The 18,108-nt window shown below is 37.1% G+C and overlaps 1 protein-coding gene across 3 annotated transcripts in view; it reads right to left on the bottom strand.

Moving 5' to 3' along the window:
- Window positions 1-3,094: 3,094 nt before the first annotated feature.
- The window catches only part of LOC120633681 (calcium uptake protein 3, mitochondrial), a 104,273-nt gene continuing 89,259 nt past the window's right edge, over window positions 3,095-18,108 (bottom strand). For 2 of the 3 annotated variants that reach the window (XM_039903994.1, XM_039903993.1), the window contains 10 exons: window positions 10,965-11,106; window positions 10,236-10,346; window positions 9,948-9,995; window positions 9,701-9,783; window positions 8,199-8,279; window positions 6,868-7,011; window positions 6,315-6,429; window positions 5,498-5,725; window positions 4,640-4,797; window positions 3,095-4,217 (listed from right to left, as the gene is read on the bottom strand). In XM_039903994.1, the coding sequence (XP_039759928.1) occupies window positions 4,146-4,217; window positions 4,640-4,797; window positions 5,498-5,725; window positions 6,315-6,429; window positions 6,868-7,011; window positions 8,199-8,279; window positions 9,701-9,783; window positions 9,948-9,995; window positions 10,236-10,346; window positions 10,965-11,106 (1,182 nt within the window). In that variant the 3' untranslated portion in view covers window positions 3,095-4,145. The remainder of the gene's footprint in view (window positions 4,218-4,639; window positions 4,798-5,497; window positions 5,726-6,314; window positions 6,430-6,867; window positions 7,012-8,198; window positions 8,280-9,700; window positions 9,784-9,947; window positions 9,996-10,235; window positions 10,347-10,964; window positions 11,107-18,108) is intronic. The other variant, XM_039903992.1, reaches the window with a different exon arrangement.

Here is an 18,108-nt window from a genome sequence, read left to right as displayed (position 1 = left end):
GTTTGATGTACGACCATTTAAAGAATCAAATAATGAAAATCTGTAATTGAAAACTAGCTTTGCACGTTAATTTAAATTTTGATTTGGTAAATTTTAACTACAAAGGTTTAAAAAAATGTGTGCTGCTAACAGAAAAATATGAACGTAAATTACTTAAAAAATCAGAAACATTCATAAAAATTTTCATCCCCTTTTTGATGCCTTTGATAGATATTATCGTTGCTATAAACAATTGACACCACATTCACTTTTCACTGCACTTCATCCTTGCCGAAAACATGTAAATGTATTATTGTATAGAAGCTGTCCACGCGGACGCATCGCTCACTCAAATAGGAGACAGACAGATGTCGAACGCGGAGGCCGACTGTGCCTCTTTGTCGCTCGTTCCGCGCTCTCGCTTGCACTTTAAGCCTTGAATGGAACGCCTCAAAGCGAGGTAACGCCGCATACGTCATGTTTTTTCGTGTGTTATAAGACGTTGTCACGTCAAAAAACCCCGACCTCCTTACGCATTGAAACAGGTAATGAAACAAGCGTGGTTGTTAACACACTTTATTATAATAGAAAAAAAATACTACATTTTTGCAATTACATTCGATTTTATAAATAGGAATCTAAAATACAACTCACTGGAAACGACTAGCAAATACAATCACACGCCTCACCGGATATTATTATGAGACGAGATTAAATTATGGCGTTATATTATAGTAAATTAATACTTATTACTAAGTTATGTTTTTAAATTATAAGATAACAGTATTTAAAATGAAGGAGGCAAAAAAGCAATGTCAATAAATTGATATAATTTATAATACATAATAGTTACATGTTCTCATACACTTGGTTAACAAAGGTTCTGGCACACACGCTCATCGAAGCTTTTCTATTATGAGCTTGCTATTATAGATATTTGACATACATAGCATGCACTATTGTTTCAAGAGATTGTTTAGTACTCGATAGCACAACATTGCTTTATACAAAATTACTATAGTTATGAAATTCCGCTTTTATCATGAGCATGCGTGGCCGTATACCTTTATAATAATAAATAATAATAACACCTTTACACATTCTAAGGCAAATAAGTCTCAGAGCGTTATAAATAAACGTAGCATAACGACGGAATAACAATTTTTAGACATGCCCAACTGACAGCGCCTTCAAGCGCGTGAAAATACACTGGAACACTCCAATGTTATACCATGTTTAATGCTCTGAAAGTGTACCTGCGTTTTTTAAACGCATCGCAAGACCGCTACAGACCAGGCAGTGCGGTTAGTTGTGTTTGCGAGATCTCAGATCTTGCGGGTCTAAACCTCCAGCGGTTAAACACAAGAGTGTTCGGGAACTCATAAGACAATTTTAATGAATTTATAATTCAGATTATTTAATACAAATTAATCTAGAAATCTCTTGACTTAAAATTAACGTAATAAATAAATAAATTGTACCTATTATTTGAAATACTTTGCTACACAATGAATTAAATAAATCTTTTCAAGATCATTGTAACTAAACGTTTCTAGGTCGTCTTCAAGACTATTTAATGGCAAAGTTACTAAATTTAAGTACGAAATGCAAAACTAGTGCATTAAACTAAACTATTGCAATATTAAAACGCAAAGAAAAAACAACAAAAATACGATACACAATTCCCACAATTATTGTTTAAAATTCAATATAACATTTAAAATCTATAATTGTTAGGTTAGGTTATGTATTAGATAAATAGAAGATCAACCAAGCCAATACAAATTGCAGGTTATATATATATATAGGCATATTAATTAATAGTAAAGTCTGGTCAAGGAGTGCGATTAACTCGTTTATGTTACGGTCCAAGTTTGCAACACAGACAGTGCAGGTAATTTTAAAAATCTGTGCAGTATTCTTAGTTTTCTTATTAGGTAGGTACACTTTACATGTTATTAAAGAGCACATCACAGGCATGCGTAGAGAGCGTGTTTTATAATATATTGTGTGTAACGTATGGAAAATTATAAACGACACATCATTTTCATTTGACGGCCGGTTGGCGCAATGGGCAGCGACCCTGCTTTCTGAGTCCAAGGCTGCGGGTTCAATTCCCACAACTGGACAATGTTTTATTTATAATTTCTTTGACTTTCGAGGATTATAGCAAATTAAGGTGATTTATAAACGAATGAAAATACTTTTATTGTACACCACAGCAAAAAAGCTAGTTAGATAGAGAGCGCAATGTTAGTTGTTACTTTACTTGAGTCAGTCAGTAAACGTCAGCATTGCCCATGCTGCGAACTTGCTCCGTAACACATCAGTTGTGGTATTTCCCACGCAAACATCAATAGACTAGCTTCCAGACTTTACATTGACTATTACTAGACAGATCTGAATTGTGGAACTGCGACGAGTAACGCACAGCGCTAATACGACTTTGGCATCGATGATTAATAAATAAATATATAACTGTGTAAATAATAAATAGGTTACAAGTTTGCACGTTCCGAAAATTTGATAGTTTATGATATCATTGTCGTAGTATATCACAAGATAGAATAAAGATAGTTAAATTGTACAACGCTGATGTTGTAAAACAGCTACTGCTGAGTAGAAATTCACCAGTTGCGGCAAGAAGGCCGGCTTCTTAGCAGAATCTGTCTTTCGAGCCAGTGGTAGAGTCACTACAAACAGACAGACTTTATGTTTCAGAAGTGCTAGTATATTGGACCTAACTTCAAAAAATAAAATTAGAATTTGATAGTCCCACGAAATTAACATTGATAAGTATCACGAAAGTACCCTTTTGCTAAATGAAGCCAAAAAACTCTTATTCTAAAAGACTATTCAGCGGATAATTGAATAGAATTGATGCTCATGAACATTATGAAAACTATGCTTAATTTGCTATACTCCGCGAAAAGCAGGAGAATCTGTATGATGTAATTTATAATTTCTTCAATCCACACCACACCACACCAAACAGATCTTCGGCAATGTACCCTCTACGCACGTTTCACTCCGAAACCGGGGCATCTTCAGGAGATGTCGACTTGGTTTAACTTAACAATTATTATTAACAATTGAAAGATTAAAAATTCTTTTCGCAGAGTATAGCAAATTAAGCTTTATTTTCATAATATATCATGGAATTCCTCAAAGTTACGCTTGATTCTATGCAATGCTCATGGACATTTTGTTCACCTGTAATGGACTAAGTATTTTATAAATTAGTAATCACCGGTAATATTATAGTTTGTTTACAAAATCATTGTTGCTTATTTTATTGACACGGCACGGCAACAATCATGGTGCACATAAACTGGTGACATCTGCTTATGATCCGCAGAAGCACTTGCGGATTTTAATATTGCTTTAATCAAATAAATCTGTAGGTCATTTTGGACCAATGCAAATGCAAAGTTTAAACAATGGTTAAAACACACTTATTAAAATGTCACTATATCATTGATGAATTTCTCAATGGCAAGGTTTGTTGGAAGCAGACCGATTTCAACAACAATCTGTTTACCAACCCGGCGGTAGTTACTACAAACACACAGCTTATAAAATAAAACATAGCGGTGACTCATAAGTTTTTTTTTTAAGCCTAGGTAAATTGTGCGTAGGCAAGATAATCTATTGTGCTTTGCTACTTTATCAAAGGTGTAATAATTAATATAAGTTTTAAAAAAAATCTTAAATATGCTCTATAACTTGAGATGTTAATACCTACCTCTATCTGCCTGTAACTTGTATAAATAGATGTCAAAACTCCCTTTTGCTTACATTTTAGAGTAAAAATCGTTTTGAACATAATAAAATATAATGAAAGCCTTCATTTGTAAAGAATATCTCTCTTTATTTTATTTGTTTCAAAATATTAGTTTTTCTTCTATTTTAAAATAAACTTGTGAAAAGATGTGACTTGTTTACATCATAAGACACGTAAGAAAACATAGAGTTTACACAAAGGAAATTTTGTCATTTTTTATCCAAGTTGGCAGTCATAATTAAGAGTAGTAGTACTCAAGTAGTAGAGTATATGCCTTTGATAAATGTATTTAACTATTAGTTTGAACAGCTTGTGCGAAGTGTAACTATGTGATGGTAGAGCAGTGCAGAGCACACAGCGGGGCAGGTTCAGCGCAGATGGTTCACACGGAACTCTTCATCTCCTGTTTGACGCACGATTTGAAAGCTTCCCAGCCCTCGTTTTTCGCGTACGACTGGAAAAATACGGTTTATTTTGTTCACAGAATTAAGAACATACAGACACCGTGCACATGACAAATAGGCATCAGAAACCAATACACTTTAGTAGTGTTTCCCGAAAAACGGTTAGTCTCTGTGTAGGTTTAGCAGTTGACAGTATTTTATCTCCAATGTTTACCATAAAATGAGAAAATGGGAAATAGTTTTTGAGCTAGCTACATCCACGGTTGTAAAGAGAGACATGCGCGGGTCGTGCACTTCTAAATTTGCTATGTTACGTGTGTTTTAAGTATTAGTTATCACCTTCTTTAACAGCGAAGAAAAACATCGTGAGGAAACCTGCATCGTGCACGATGACGATGATCAACTACATTTGAAATTGATGGTCCTTCTATCTGTGAAATATTTCGTGCGGCGGAACCGCAAGGTCGAGTACCTTGAAGCCGCGGTGCAGGCGGTCCTTCATGATGGCGATGAACTCCTTGTAGCTCAGCAGCCCGTCGCCGTCCGCGTCGAAGATGGCGAACACCGTGCGCACCACGTGCGGCGACTGCGCCTGCCCCGTGCAGATGCGCACGGCGCGGTGGAACTCGTCTGCGCAGAGAACCCAGTTTGTGGCCAACCCAACTACGATGCCCCAGGCACGCACGTACACACGGACACGTCAAACTTATAACATCCCGTCGTTTTAAAACACAGCAACAACATCAATTATAGCAGCAGTTTCATTGTTTATATCGGAAAGTATAACAACCTCATTAACTTAATACAAATAGCAACAATATTTTATGAACACCGAAACGGTGTCCGACACTGGTGTAAATATTTAAAGCTTAGGAGGACCAGGGCCTCTCAGGGGTCTACACTAGGACCTTTTCAGTTCCTCATTTATATTAATGACCTTCATAACAATATCTAAGGATAATCATGGAAGAGTATGTTTCGCTTATTTAAGACAATTAAATAAATTATTTAAAAAAGTAACGAGTTCTGCTTATTTTTTTCCACTTGGGTGTATATATTATGAATATTATTTTAATGTCAGCCTAATGGCAAAAGCATGGTGTGAAGACCTTCGTTTTTCATAACGTTCTCTAAGGCGTGGAGAGTCTACCAACCCGCACGTGGTGGACTACAGCCTACACCTTTCTCATTCCGAGAGTCACCCGTGTCCTGAAGTGGGCTGGTAATGCGTTAACGATGATGATATTATAATCGAAATGATTATTTTTGCTTTTCATCGGGCTTATCGTGGGCAAAAAGAAGTTAGAAGTTAAGAAGTAGGGCACGCTACCTTTGGATATCGGATGATCAGCGAGGGTGTACATTCTCATGGCGATGGTGAAGTCCTCCAGATTGTTGAGGAACTGACAGAAGGTCTTGAACTCCTCGAAGGTGATGCCGCGCTCGTCCCGGACTCTGTCCAGCAGCCTGTCCAGGTACATGTCGTACTCGTCCGTGTCCAGGTACGTGTACCGGAGGAGGATCTTCGCGAAGTCCACTTCGGAGATCGTTTCGTGTCCTTAAGGAGAAATTTACCTTTGTAAAATAATTGCTGATATATTATGAGCTTTCTTTCCTCATTGAAAATTAATAACATGCAGTGTAATCGCAAAACTCTTTAATATTTTTCTGGAAGAAATCGCTATGTAGCGATAAGGCCACCAAATTGTACTCTCTTGATATGTATTTATATCTTTGTAACTACTTTTTTTTCAATAAAAGTGTATTCATTCATTCATTTTTATTCAAGCACAGAAGTTGAACTTGAAATTATATATAATAAGCGCAGATTGAACACTAAAAATGTGTAAAATCGGTTGGTTTTTAATATACAATCCTCTTCTAATTAAATTAAACGTATTTAAAATAAAAAATTCTGTTAACATCAACTGAAATAGTAAGATGAAGGCATCGTTAATATAAACTAGCAGAAATGATGGGAACAGTAGTATCCCTGTGGAACACCTAGCTAACAATTTAAGCTTTTGAAAACTTCACTAAACTAAGTAGCGATTTTTTTTTAATTTAATCCATGACTAAAGAATTTAAACGCTTTGGATAAAATCTTATTTTTTTACAATAAAAATGTTTTTATACTTCAAAATTACCTTTAGAAAACTCGCAGAATTCCAACTCAAGAACTTCGGTTTGTAAGTTTTCCATGAACTGTCGAAAACCCTCAAACTTTAGATCGTTTGTGCCTTTCTTACCGAAAAAGTGGACCTGTGAATGAATGGCAGTCCTTTATTAATCTAGTGATAAATCTTGATGCGTTTTGTCTTGGAGCGCTTGAAGCTTTGCAAGATGATCTTTATAACAATCCTTTTGGATATTTCGTTACGTAAATTTTGTGGCTGAGACCGAATTAGCTAAGCCGGTGTAGTTTATAATGGGTTCTAAATCAATCCATAGACTACTTTTTGAGTTTTGTAAGCACTAAGATACAGAATTTTTATATTTAGGACCTTGTATTCGATGGTAGGTATGCTCAATTTGAAAAGGGTAATATATATTTTATAAATAAGTTCAAAATCTGAAACTGAATACCTTTCGATATTAATATTTTCAATAACGTTTTGCGAGAAATATAGCTCAGAACTGCCTTGCTAGAAAAATTTCGAGAATATTTAAAGATTTATTTAAAGATTTATTGATCTTCACCTGTAACAACGTATCAACATTGTGTCTCCTCTGCAGCCCCTGGTCGTCATTAATGTAGGTGTCCTGAGGTCCCTTGCCTTCCGCCGGGCTCTCTTCGGTCATTCCCCTCTTGCCTCTCCACGCGTAACTGAAGATCTTCTCCATCTGAAATGACAGGAACAAGTTGGATTCAAAGATATGAAGAGATTTATGAGGTTTAGAGTTGTTTATAGTTTTGAAATAGATTTGTTCTTTTATTTTTGGTAGGTAACCATTTATAGTTGTTATTGTCTACACATATATATAAGAGTATATTTAACATTGCCATCATTTAAAATAGCGAATTTAATGAGACATAAAGGATAAAAAGTGAATAGTTTTTTTTTTCTTTTATAGACATTTAAAATATCAGGGTGCATTAAGTAAGGTTATTTAACAATGACAACGTATGAAAAAATCAATTTCAAAAGGGTAAATAAATATCCATTGAAATAAAGAAGCTTGTTTAATAAAAAAAAAACAAAACAATATTAGATAGAAAAACAAATAACTAGTGATCACCAGCCAATAGCAAGACTAAAATTTTTCGAAACACACATCTTGCAATCTAACCTTTCTGTAACGTTAAAGTTAGTTAGCTTAACAATTCGGCAAAAAATCTAGAAGAGCTCGCAGTTATTTTTAAAACTTAAGACTTCATACAATTCTGTTGGTTGTTGTTTTGATCGAATCTTTGTAAATCAGACCCAACCAATCTCAACTGAGGGAATACTGTTAGACCAAAAATTTATAAGCTTCTTAAGAATTTAACAAATTTAATAATCTTCAAAGGTTGTATTATATAAATGTTTGAAATTACAATAGCCGGCTATTAGGAGTTTAAGATCTCAGATCATTAAGAACGCTTGACCTTATCTAAAGTTCAGCCGTTTATATATTTTGTTGCGATGAATATTACTCAGGAACCACACTTTGAACCACAGTAGCTTTCGTACAAGATTTGCTCGCTCGCAATCCATGAGTTGTTTATCTAATGTTAACTCACTTTTGCCTAAAATTCTTTAGGCAAAAGTAAAAAAAAGGCTTTTGAAAAAAACCTTTGTAAAACAAACATCAGAAATACTGGACTTGCGACTCTGAAATGAGTGACATTCACCATACAGAGTTTTATGCTCGAAAACAACTTGTATTAAGGCTAATGAATAAAGACGTTATTCGATCTGTAGTTATCGACAAAACACTCAAACAGCGACAACATATTTATACAATCACAAAGTAACACGAGTAAAGAAGAAACATTAGTTAACTTCCGTTAAGCCCCACACGAACGCAGCCCGAGGCCACTGACTTACTGTGGACGGTTGAGGCTTCTTCGGCGCCTGCGCTTGCTCGAGTCTGCTCTTCAGCATGGTGGACGGGGCTATGGCAAGCAGCTACAATATCACCCACAGAGTATACAATTAAAGCCCGGTTATGGTAACGTACGGCCCCTTGACCGTACTATTCATTTTTCCTTACAGATAGTTTATGAAAAGCGTTCCTCGTCATTTGTTGTTGGTGTTATTTCGCAACGGAACCGAATTTGTCAAATTAGGGGTCATCCGCTTTTGAAAAATGGAATGGACAAGAAAAATCACAGCTTTGCATCTAAATGGTGATGGTATATTATCATTTATTTTAATCAACCTCGGCCTCTTTCTTCTATCATGAGGGATAGGGATTAGAGCTTTGACCTACCAGCTGCTTGACTAGCTTTTGATTTACTGCAATTGAAATTGGCAGCTTTAATTGCAACCGGTCGACGATTATTACCACTTTTATTAGCATCTAGTATAAGTATGTGCTGATTTCGAGAAGTACTTTCCAAGAAGGCTTGCTAAAATCTCCAAAATCCCTTGGTAGAGCTACTGGGCATATAGGTAAAAAATATATTAAATTATGCAAAAAAAAACATAAACAAAGCACATCAAACACGAATCTAAATATGAAGAAAATAATCGTTACAAATCTATTTATGATAAGTTGACTCTGAACAGCATATAGAAAATACAATGTTACATAGGAACTTGGATAGCGAAGCAACACAAAATTTCTTCATGATTCATCAATGTTCGTGAATATCAAAGGAATCCTCTTAGAAGTGTTACATTTTGATATTTTTACAGTTTAACATCGTTTAACTGCGGTTATCGTTGTAGTTAGCACGAGAAGCTCATCCCTGAACACACAAACTCACTGCTTTCTCGCTGTTCGCATCCAGGTCTTTGCGCTCCTTGAGGGACCCCCCGAGCAAGCGCTGGATCTAAGCAGTGTAGGGTACAAAATACGTGCAATAACGTAAAAAATATAAACAAAATATATGGAACAACAGCTTAAGAATACTGACAAGGAGTGCTGAAATCATAAAATTATAAGGCAGATTACAAAAATGCAAACTATAAAATATCTGGCGAAAATAAAGGAGGTTGAAAGTAATCCAGTCATTTATAAGACTAATCATTTATAACTAAGTGAGTCTTGAGATTTCAGAATTATTAGAGACTATTTAGAATTATTTGTGAAATAATAAAACTATGACATACATGTAGAGGTTTCTAGATTCTAGAGGATAAAGTCCAAAGACTTTGTGCGAGTACAAGCGGGTATTCTATTCTAAAGCTTACAACAACATGGCACACCTCTCGTCGCAAAAGAGGAAACTACTCCATAGTCCACATACTTTAAATAACCTGAGAGCGGTATTAAGCAAGTTCAAAGTCTGCGCAATTCGTACCCGCGCTTTAAATGGCCCTCTATTATGTCCATAATCTTATCTTATATGTACTATTCACTCTACTAGAAACTCATTACTCACGACTAGAAATTCATTTTTATCCACTCTTTGATTGCCGTCAGTGTCGAACATGTTGAAAGCGATTTGGAAGCCCGAAGTTGGTTCTGAAATAAACAAATTTAATTTATAAACAAATTTTAGATATGGTAGGCAAAGAAGGAGGCTTTTTGCACTACTGTCCGACAAGGATAAATAAAAAGCCACGGACTAAAGCTTATGATTCTTAGTAAAACTATACTCTAAATAAAAAGCTGTACAGGGTACTCACTTGTTAAAATTGAGAGAAGAAACAGATACTCCGTGTAAGAGATGATTCCTGAAAAAAAAATAGTTATATAATGCCTGACAAAAAGCTCAGTAAAAATCAAAATTTCATTGTATCAAAAAATGCACATATTTATGAAAACAATAAAGGCAATAAACAATTGTTGGCCCAAAATCATCATTGCAAAAGAATTATCAATATCTATCTACCATTAACAATTATCAATATGTGAATTATCAATTAGGAGGTCAAACTGGAAAATAAAGTGTTTAAAAAAATAGTTTCCCTTACCTTTATCCCTCATGTTGCGGAACATCTGTGGCGAGCCCTTCTTCAGCGACGGAACCTGGTCACGAAGCTGGTCGATCTCTTTGGCAGTGAGGATGCGACGTTTAAGACGAGCTGGATGTGGGAAGAAAGAAAAATAAATCATTACAAAGATTGATTTGAAAAAAATCTTCATATGGAAAAAAAAATATAGTCTTGCTGACAGTGTAGCTTGATCTATCGTGGACATCAACATTGGTGTCTCGAAAGCTTTTAATATTTTGCAACAATTCGATGGTAATGCAGTTCAATTGTCAAATAAGAACGGTTGATCAGCCGTTGTAGTTGGATAAAATATCCAACTACTAAAAAGGAACGAAATTTCCATTTTTAGGTTACCATTTTAGGCGATTATTTATCTCTTATGTTAAGTAACAAGGATAGTAAGTAAGCAGGACCTCTACCTACTGAGATTATTATTTAGGGCTCAAGTAGATATTTCATTCTTTCAGTTTCCGATTTAGTGACTGAAAAAGTTTATGGCGTAACATAGCGGTTAAAATTATGGAAGATAATTATAACTTCCATAATTTCATTACAACTTTATCTCTATTTGTAGGGGTTTGCTTTATTGGTGGTAAGAGCTAATTTGTCTGACAAAAACTGATAGATATTTGTCTTTTCCTAGCTTCTTATTCCTAAAAGTGGCATGTCCCTTCTCCACTCCATGAATTATATGTTGAGTGTACTCACGTCTCGGCTCCTGCTCCACGACGGACTCCAGGAAGTCCTGAGGGGTCATGTACAGCTGACCGCCGTACTCCACGCTGGCAAACTTGATGAACCTTCGTTCTCGGGAAGTCAGTTTCACCGACTTCGCCAGCTCGTCCGGTTGCTGCAGCAATGGAAAGATTTTCATTAGTACTGCTGAAGATGCGACGCAGTATGCCAACTTTAAAAATTAATTTCGCAGTTAAAGTATTATTGTCACAAAACTGAAGGAGCTACAAGATATTCTAACAACTAGGATGCTTGTGTAAGCGGACTGCTTCCTACATTGGCCTTTGCATAGTAACCGCTAAACTAAAAAGATTTAACACAAAACACAGTTTAAAATCGTATTTAAATCATTGGACTATAACTTAGTTGTAAATAACTAAAGTCAAAGTATAATTCAAAATCCAATTACTCATAAGTCATTTCTTTATCAGTATACCAGAATATCAGTATACCAGTATAACAGTTTAACAGTATATCAGTATCAGTACCAGTGATAACGACTAAGACACTGGGAAGTATGGTTCGAGTCCATGGACTGAAGTCTGAAGTGTGTCAATAATTCAATCGTATTTATATCAAAATACCCACCAACTCAATGTCATTAACATTGGTTTTTAATCAAATATAATTTTAATTGTTTGTTGAAAACTATTTATTAATTTAATAATAATTTTTTGGCGTATTTGTAAAAATCCTAATGAATTGAATAAAATATCTGGCAAATATGAATTTATAGTTTTCAAAAGTTTAATTACCCACTTTATAAAATTACTGTAACACTAGAATCGTAAGGTGTACTTATAATTAAGCTAAAGAGTCTCATATAGATTTCTTAAGAGTCGATGAACGGGCGGGCGATGCGACGCGTAGATTCTTATAATTAAAGTTTTAGTGAGAAAAAACCTTGTCAGAAATTGTACGCAGGTAAAGTATGGATCGTATGTTGTACAAATCTGTATGTACAAATGCTTTATGGCGAGAAAAGGAATAGCATGTCACTAACTCTATCCTTTTAGCCTTAGCACAAGATTTGCTCAATCGCTGTCGAGGAGTCGATTTCGAGAATAAAACTCTGTATCGTCAAAGTAAGCCTTAATGTCACTCGTTTAAGAGTCGCATATCCTGTACTTCTGATTTTTGTTTTACAAACATTCAGTCAGAAGCCCGAGCTTAGTAATTACCGACCCACTGCAGGGCACGGATCTCCCTCCATAGTGAGAAGGATTTAAGGCCGTCAACCAACACGCTGGCCCAGTGCGGATTGGTGGACTCCACACACCTTTGAGAACATGAAGGAGAACTCTCAGGTTTCCTCACGATGTTTTCCTTCACCGTTCAAGCAAGTGATTTTTTAATTTTTTTAAAAAGCACATAACTTAGTTAAGTAGAGGTGCGTGCTGGGATTCGAACTCCCCCCCCCCCCCCCCCCCGAAAGAGAAGTTGAATCCTACCCACCGCTTCATTAAATTTGAGCTTTACCGAATGCAAATAAGATCCGCTTTACACTGATGTTCAAGTATTTCCATACTCAAAAACGACTCCACGATTGCGAGCGACTATATCTTGTACTAAGGCAGATCTTGTATAAGGTCCAGGTAGCTAATAGGTTAATATGTGTACATGAGTGTCGTGAGAGCGATGCAGCGTCTTCGAGGCCGTCCATCACGCGGCCCCGCCATGCATCACGGTTATGAGGCCCGGCTTTAACGGCTACCGGTTGAGCACATTACCACTAATCATACGCGCAGTGACCACGCGGTTGGTTCAACGACTAGTCTAGGACTAGTCGTTGAAAATACAAACTGCTTTTGTATTTTATCCAGGCTTAGGCTAGCGATGTTTTATTGCCGAGCATGCCTCCTCTGTCCTCTGATATATTTTTAACCACTTCAATTAGAGCTCAACTGCACTTTCAGGGGGCGGAGTTCGAATCTCAGCACGCACCTCTAACTTTTCTAAATTATGTGCTTTTTAAGAAATTAAAATATCACTTGCTTCAACGGTGAAGGAAAACATCGCGGGAAAATCTGCTTGCTTAAGAGTTCTACATAATTTTCTCAACGGTATATGGAGTCCACCAATCCGCACCGGGCCAGCGTGGTGAACTACGGCCTTAACCCTTTCTCATTGTGGGAGGAGACCCGTGCCCAGTAGTGGGCCGGTAATGGTGTAAAATGCCTTACACTTAGCCCAATACACATTTAAACTTAAGAGTGAAGAGTTAAAAATTCAATCAAAGTGATTATATATTAATGGTTATCCTACTAATAAAGTACGGGCTATTTGACGAAGGTGGAAATTGAGTAAGGTGATAAAGCACGTTGGCCGACGGTCCCCGGCGTCCTGCTTAGCGTTTGCGCCTGCTTAGTATCTTTGTGGAGATATATGATGAAGTCGTCAACTTACGTTAAGTAGTACGCGATACTGCGGTACCGTAAAGAGCCTTTGGCGTCCTGTTAGAATACATTCAAAGAGGGCGCCAGGGGCTATCAATAAAACTACTCAGAACCAATGAAAGGTTATTATTTATTTTGAATAAGTTTACCTGCTTCATGTTCAGTATATCTAGGTAGAAACGATATTGAATAATAAGCTAACGTAATAAGCATCAGCCGATCGACGCCCTCCTTCTGGGCACAGTCCCTCGCGACTTCTTCTTCAACCTTAAAAGATAGAAATGCTGTCGTGGACTTTTTCTTTGAACTTTTAAAGGGGAACAACTTTTTCTTACATGGTTACTCCCTCTCTCTCTCTTTGTCAAGCTCTCAAGAGGAAAAATAACCCTATTTAGAAACATTCTTCATGGGTTCTATGCTCCTATTCGTCATAGCCTGATGATTTAGAGCCCATAGGCTACCTCGGAAAATGGACTATCCTACATAGTGATATTTTTTTAAATCGGACCAGTACCTAGTTCCTGAGATCATCGTGTTCAAATAAACAAGCAAAGAAACTCTTCAGCTTTATATATTAGTATAAAATAAGAGATGGAGCAGACCATCGTACTGCTCCAATGCGAGTTGGTGGACTTTCATAACCGACGCCTTAATAGTTGAAGAATCTAAGAAGAGAACTATGCTTGGAGTATGTTTAATGAAGTCAGAAATGAGCACATATGTACAAGATCCGAGTCCATGGTTATCGACTTAGGGAAAGCTGAAGGGGAAGTCCCAAGGACCTGGTACGTTGTCATCTGTGCACTAAGTAGGAGAATGAGAGTTTGATTATCCATGAGAGAAATCGTAACGATGGAATCCGTATGCAGACCATGGCAGGATAGCCGCTAACAGACCGCGAACAGAGTTCTTGAGCGTTAATCATTAAGCGGACCTGGCACGAGCTCTAGCAATTTAAGCACATAAACTGGATTCCAGCATGTGAGTTTGTTTAGAAACCCGTTGTAGAGTAAACTGCAGTGTTTTTCCTGGAGTTTATCTAATCCTTAGGTTGCATGGCAGCGATCGCTACTCAACGATAAATCTTGCATTCTGTTTCTGTCTATGTGTTTATTTTCTATTATTTCACTTGTAGTAGACCTACCTATACAAAGTGTAAATAAAAACCGAAAAAAATTCTTCACAGGTTTTAGAGGTACATTATGTACTATCTCTGAGACTTATTTGTGAAACAGAAAACCTAATAGTTTTTGTCTGAAATAAATCAGCTACAGACACTAACATCACATGCAAAATTAAAATCATGTGACTCCTGGCACTAAATTAGGCAAGCGTCTTGTTCTATGCGCGTGTCGGTCTTTTATCTTCAATAGATATATAGTAAACACTCAGAATGTTTTGGATTCAAATTCAAAGTCAACCAATCATCTCGGTGTTTGGCAAAGAGTTAGTCAAAGGGACGGAGAGAAGTAAAGGCTACTTTCTATCCCAGAAAACAAACGGTTTCCACAGGATTTGTAACCCTCCATAAGTGCGGACCAAGAAAGGGGCAACCGCTAGTAAAGAGTATAAATGAATGGAATTAAATGAAAATACACTTTATTGTACATCAAAACATAACAGAATGGATGCCAAGAATTACTCAATTGGTATATTTTGGGAAATCGATTAATGCCTTAACGAAGAAAAATTGATATACGGAATCATTTCCAAGTTCCAAAAGTAGTTTTACTAATATTTCGGTAGTTATGATGGGTACTACAAAGACAATTCAATAAACATCCGCAGCCAAGTAACTCTACGCCGCGTGTGAGAGGCTGTCGTCGTTATTTATTCAGCGCCTGGCAGCGGTCATTATTGTATGTTATTGTCGATATTAACATTCTTCAACAGCTTGTGACACTACTGGTTTTTTAATATGTATTTAAAGTCTCTACTGCCTCGTTTATCTAGTTGTTTACGAGTACGAATCAAGACGGCATAGGTTCGTCTCCTTATCGATTATGCTCACTAGGTACCCAGAAAGTGCTACAGCTATGACATTATCCACTAGCCTAAGAATTATCTTTCTAAAATCGATACAAAAAAAGTTTAAGAAATTTGAAAAACCATAAACCTACCTGCGTTTTATACAATTTAAAACAACCCCTGCAGTAAATTAGCCGCCTGCCGCCGGACAGCGGCGGGGCGGGCTGGTGGGCTAATAAATCAGGCCAAAAAAATCGCGGCCTCGTCTTCCTAATAGCCGTTTTGTCACAAATATAGCGATAAATCTACCCGCGACCCTAACGCGGTACATCGACATACAACCTGAGGGTTGCTTCACTCGTCTTTATTACACAGGACTCTTTACTTTTAAATCGCAGATTATATTGTAGATTTAACATATTGTTAGGGGTTTTTTAAATTAATTTTCATTGTTATATAAGTAATTGTCGGGTCGAAAAGATGGTAAATTGTTAACCGTCGCCTATTAACAGGGCCACACTTCGCAGGGTATCCAAGGAACACGACCTGCAACGTGCCGCCATGTTCCATCAACATGGGGTGTAGGTTTAAGCCAAATAGGCCTGTAATTACACCAGCAACCACGCCCTTCAGATCGGAACACCAATGGCACAAAAAGCTATAGGTACTACTTTTCAAATATGTTATTGAATCATTTGGGCGTGTTTTGTCTTCTTCTTGCACTACTTAGTTTCGGCATAAGTATCTTATTAGCGTATAGAGTTAATTAACCCAATATAACGAAATAATATAATTCTCATTAACTGATAGTTTCGCTATTTATTACTTATTTTATTTATTGAAACAAAAATATAACATATTTTGTAGGTTCTTCGCACCATTAAGACTTGTCGACTTGTCAGGACTGCAAATTCCTCTTAAATGACAGATTAGGTACATAAATACTAAAATAAAACGAAACAACAGTCATGCTCGGAATGTAGGTATGCGAGAAAAGATATTGTTGGTAGGGAGGGTATGCTGCAACTTAAACAGTAACAAAACACATTGCGTAGTTCGAAGACTTAAGCAAATGAAAAATACAAAAGCTAATAAGTAAGTAACCTAGAAATTTAAAAACAAAATTTTTATCTGCTAAGTGCTAGTGCATTTTTCGATATAAGTTTTAAAAAACAGTCTTTCACGGAGCAACGGAGCAAATTATCGACGTGATTTTGATAGAGATACTTAATTAAAGAACTAGACAGTAAGATAAGGTTTAAAAAACCTTCAGGAAAAGCAGGCGAAGTCTTAAGAAAAAGCGTGTAGTTCTCAGACCATAGATGCTCAACACCATAAGCTGAGACCACCGTTGAGCAGACGCCACGTGTACTGTGATGACTTAAATAGGTATCCTGAGGACAGCGCCAAGAATAGACTGGCCACTGGGACCTAGGGCTGACGCAGGCTTAGTTATTTAACTGTCCAAATGTAAACTGTACCTTCTCAACATCTTAAGTCATAATATAACTGTACGATACGATACACGTCGGGAGACAAAATTGTATTCTCTGCAGCACGGCTAGCATGGGCAGGAGACAATTTTCGCCCCGGGGAAAGGATAAAAAATTATCTTCTCCCACAGCTTTATCAACTGTCAGAACATTGGAGCACAAGTGGAAATAATATCCCCGTTTCTACACATATATTATTTGGATATTTTTTTATTTGTTCACCTGCCAAGCACGGCTTCAGGGAATAGGAGAAGTTTATCCCCGTTTATTATTACACATATACATATTATATTATTGGGATATTATTTTCACTTGTGCGCCAATGCTGGGTGTGTTGATGAACCTGATGGAGAAGATAACATTAAATTCCTTTCCCGGGCAGAGAAAGTGCTAGCCGAGCAGAAGTTACAACCAGGCAAATGCTCTAACAATGTGTCGCTCTTTGGTTTTTCTTTCCTCCCTTCTCATGTAAAGAAATTAATCAAGTCATAAAACGGAATCTCTCCAAAATTTATAATGTAAACCATAAACCCTATTGAAATCGATTGATTCCGAGTGGTACGATGGATTAGTAATCTTTCCACCAGGCGTTATCACTACAAGTGTCAACCCTAGTTTCTTCCGATAACTATTTCGGTGGCGAACGCGGAACAGTGTTCCGTATATCGTGTTTCTGTTGTCTCGAATTGCTTTTGTTTCGCTTTCGGCCGCGCCGAGTGTTGCGAGTCGACGGGAGGTCTCGCGCCTCTACACGTTACACGGAACCGTACCGGTACGCTAAATTCGTTAGTTTAGGTACTTAAGGTATTTAAAAATAGCTTCATAAATAAACTGCACACCCGTTAATAAAACCTAATTGTTATGATTTCAATCAATAGACTTCCGATGAGATAGGGAGGGGTAAGTTTTGTACGAACTTTCAAATACCTAGCAGTCTTGTACCACCTGTGTCCACTACTTGCAATTCGTTTGGAGCCGTCTGGCCACCTATGACGAGTCTAACAACTCTGCATTTTTCGGTGCGTGACCACCTTGAGCCCTAACGTCCATCCGTTATCTGAGCTATGTGTCTCGCTTATTGCTACTTCCACTTTAGAAATCGGGACCAATATAATTATCTGTGGCTCTTCAACGAGTGTCCTCATCTATAACCTGATGACGTAGAGACACTCATCATCAGCATTATCAATCCATCACCAGCCCACTACACCGCACGGGTCTCCTCACAGAATGAGAAGGGTGTACCGTAGTCTACCATGC

The sequence above is a fragment of the Pararge aegeria genome, chromosome 22, assembly GCF_905163445.1.
Source record: "Pararge aegeria chromosome 22, ilParAegt1.1, whole genome shotgun sequence".
NCBI lineage: Eukaryota > Metazoa > Arthropoda > Insecta > Lepidoptera > Nymphalidae > Pararge > Pararge aegeria.
The sequence above is the reverse complement of the archived record's forward strand: the minus strand, read 5'-3'. Positions and strand labels throughout refer to the sequence as shown.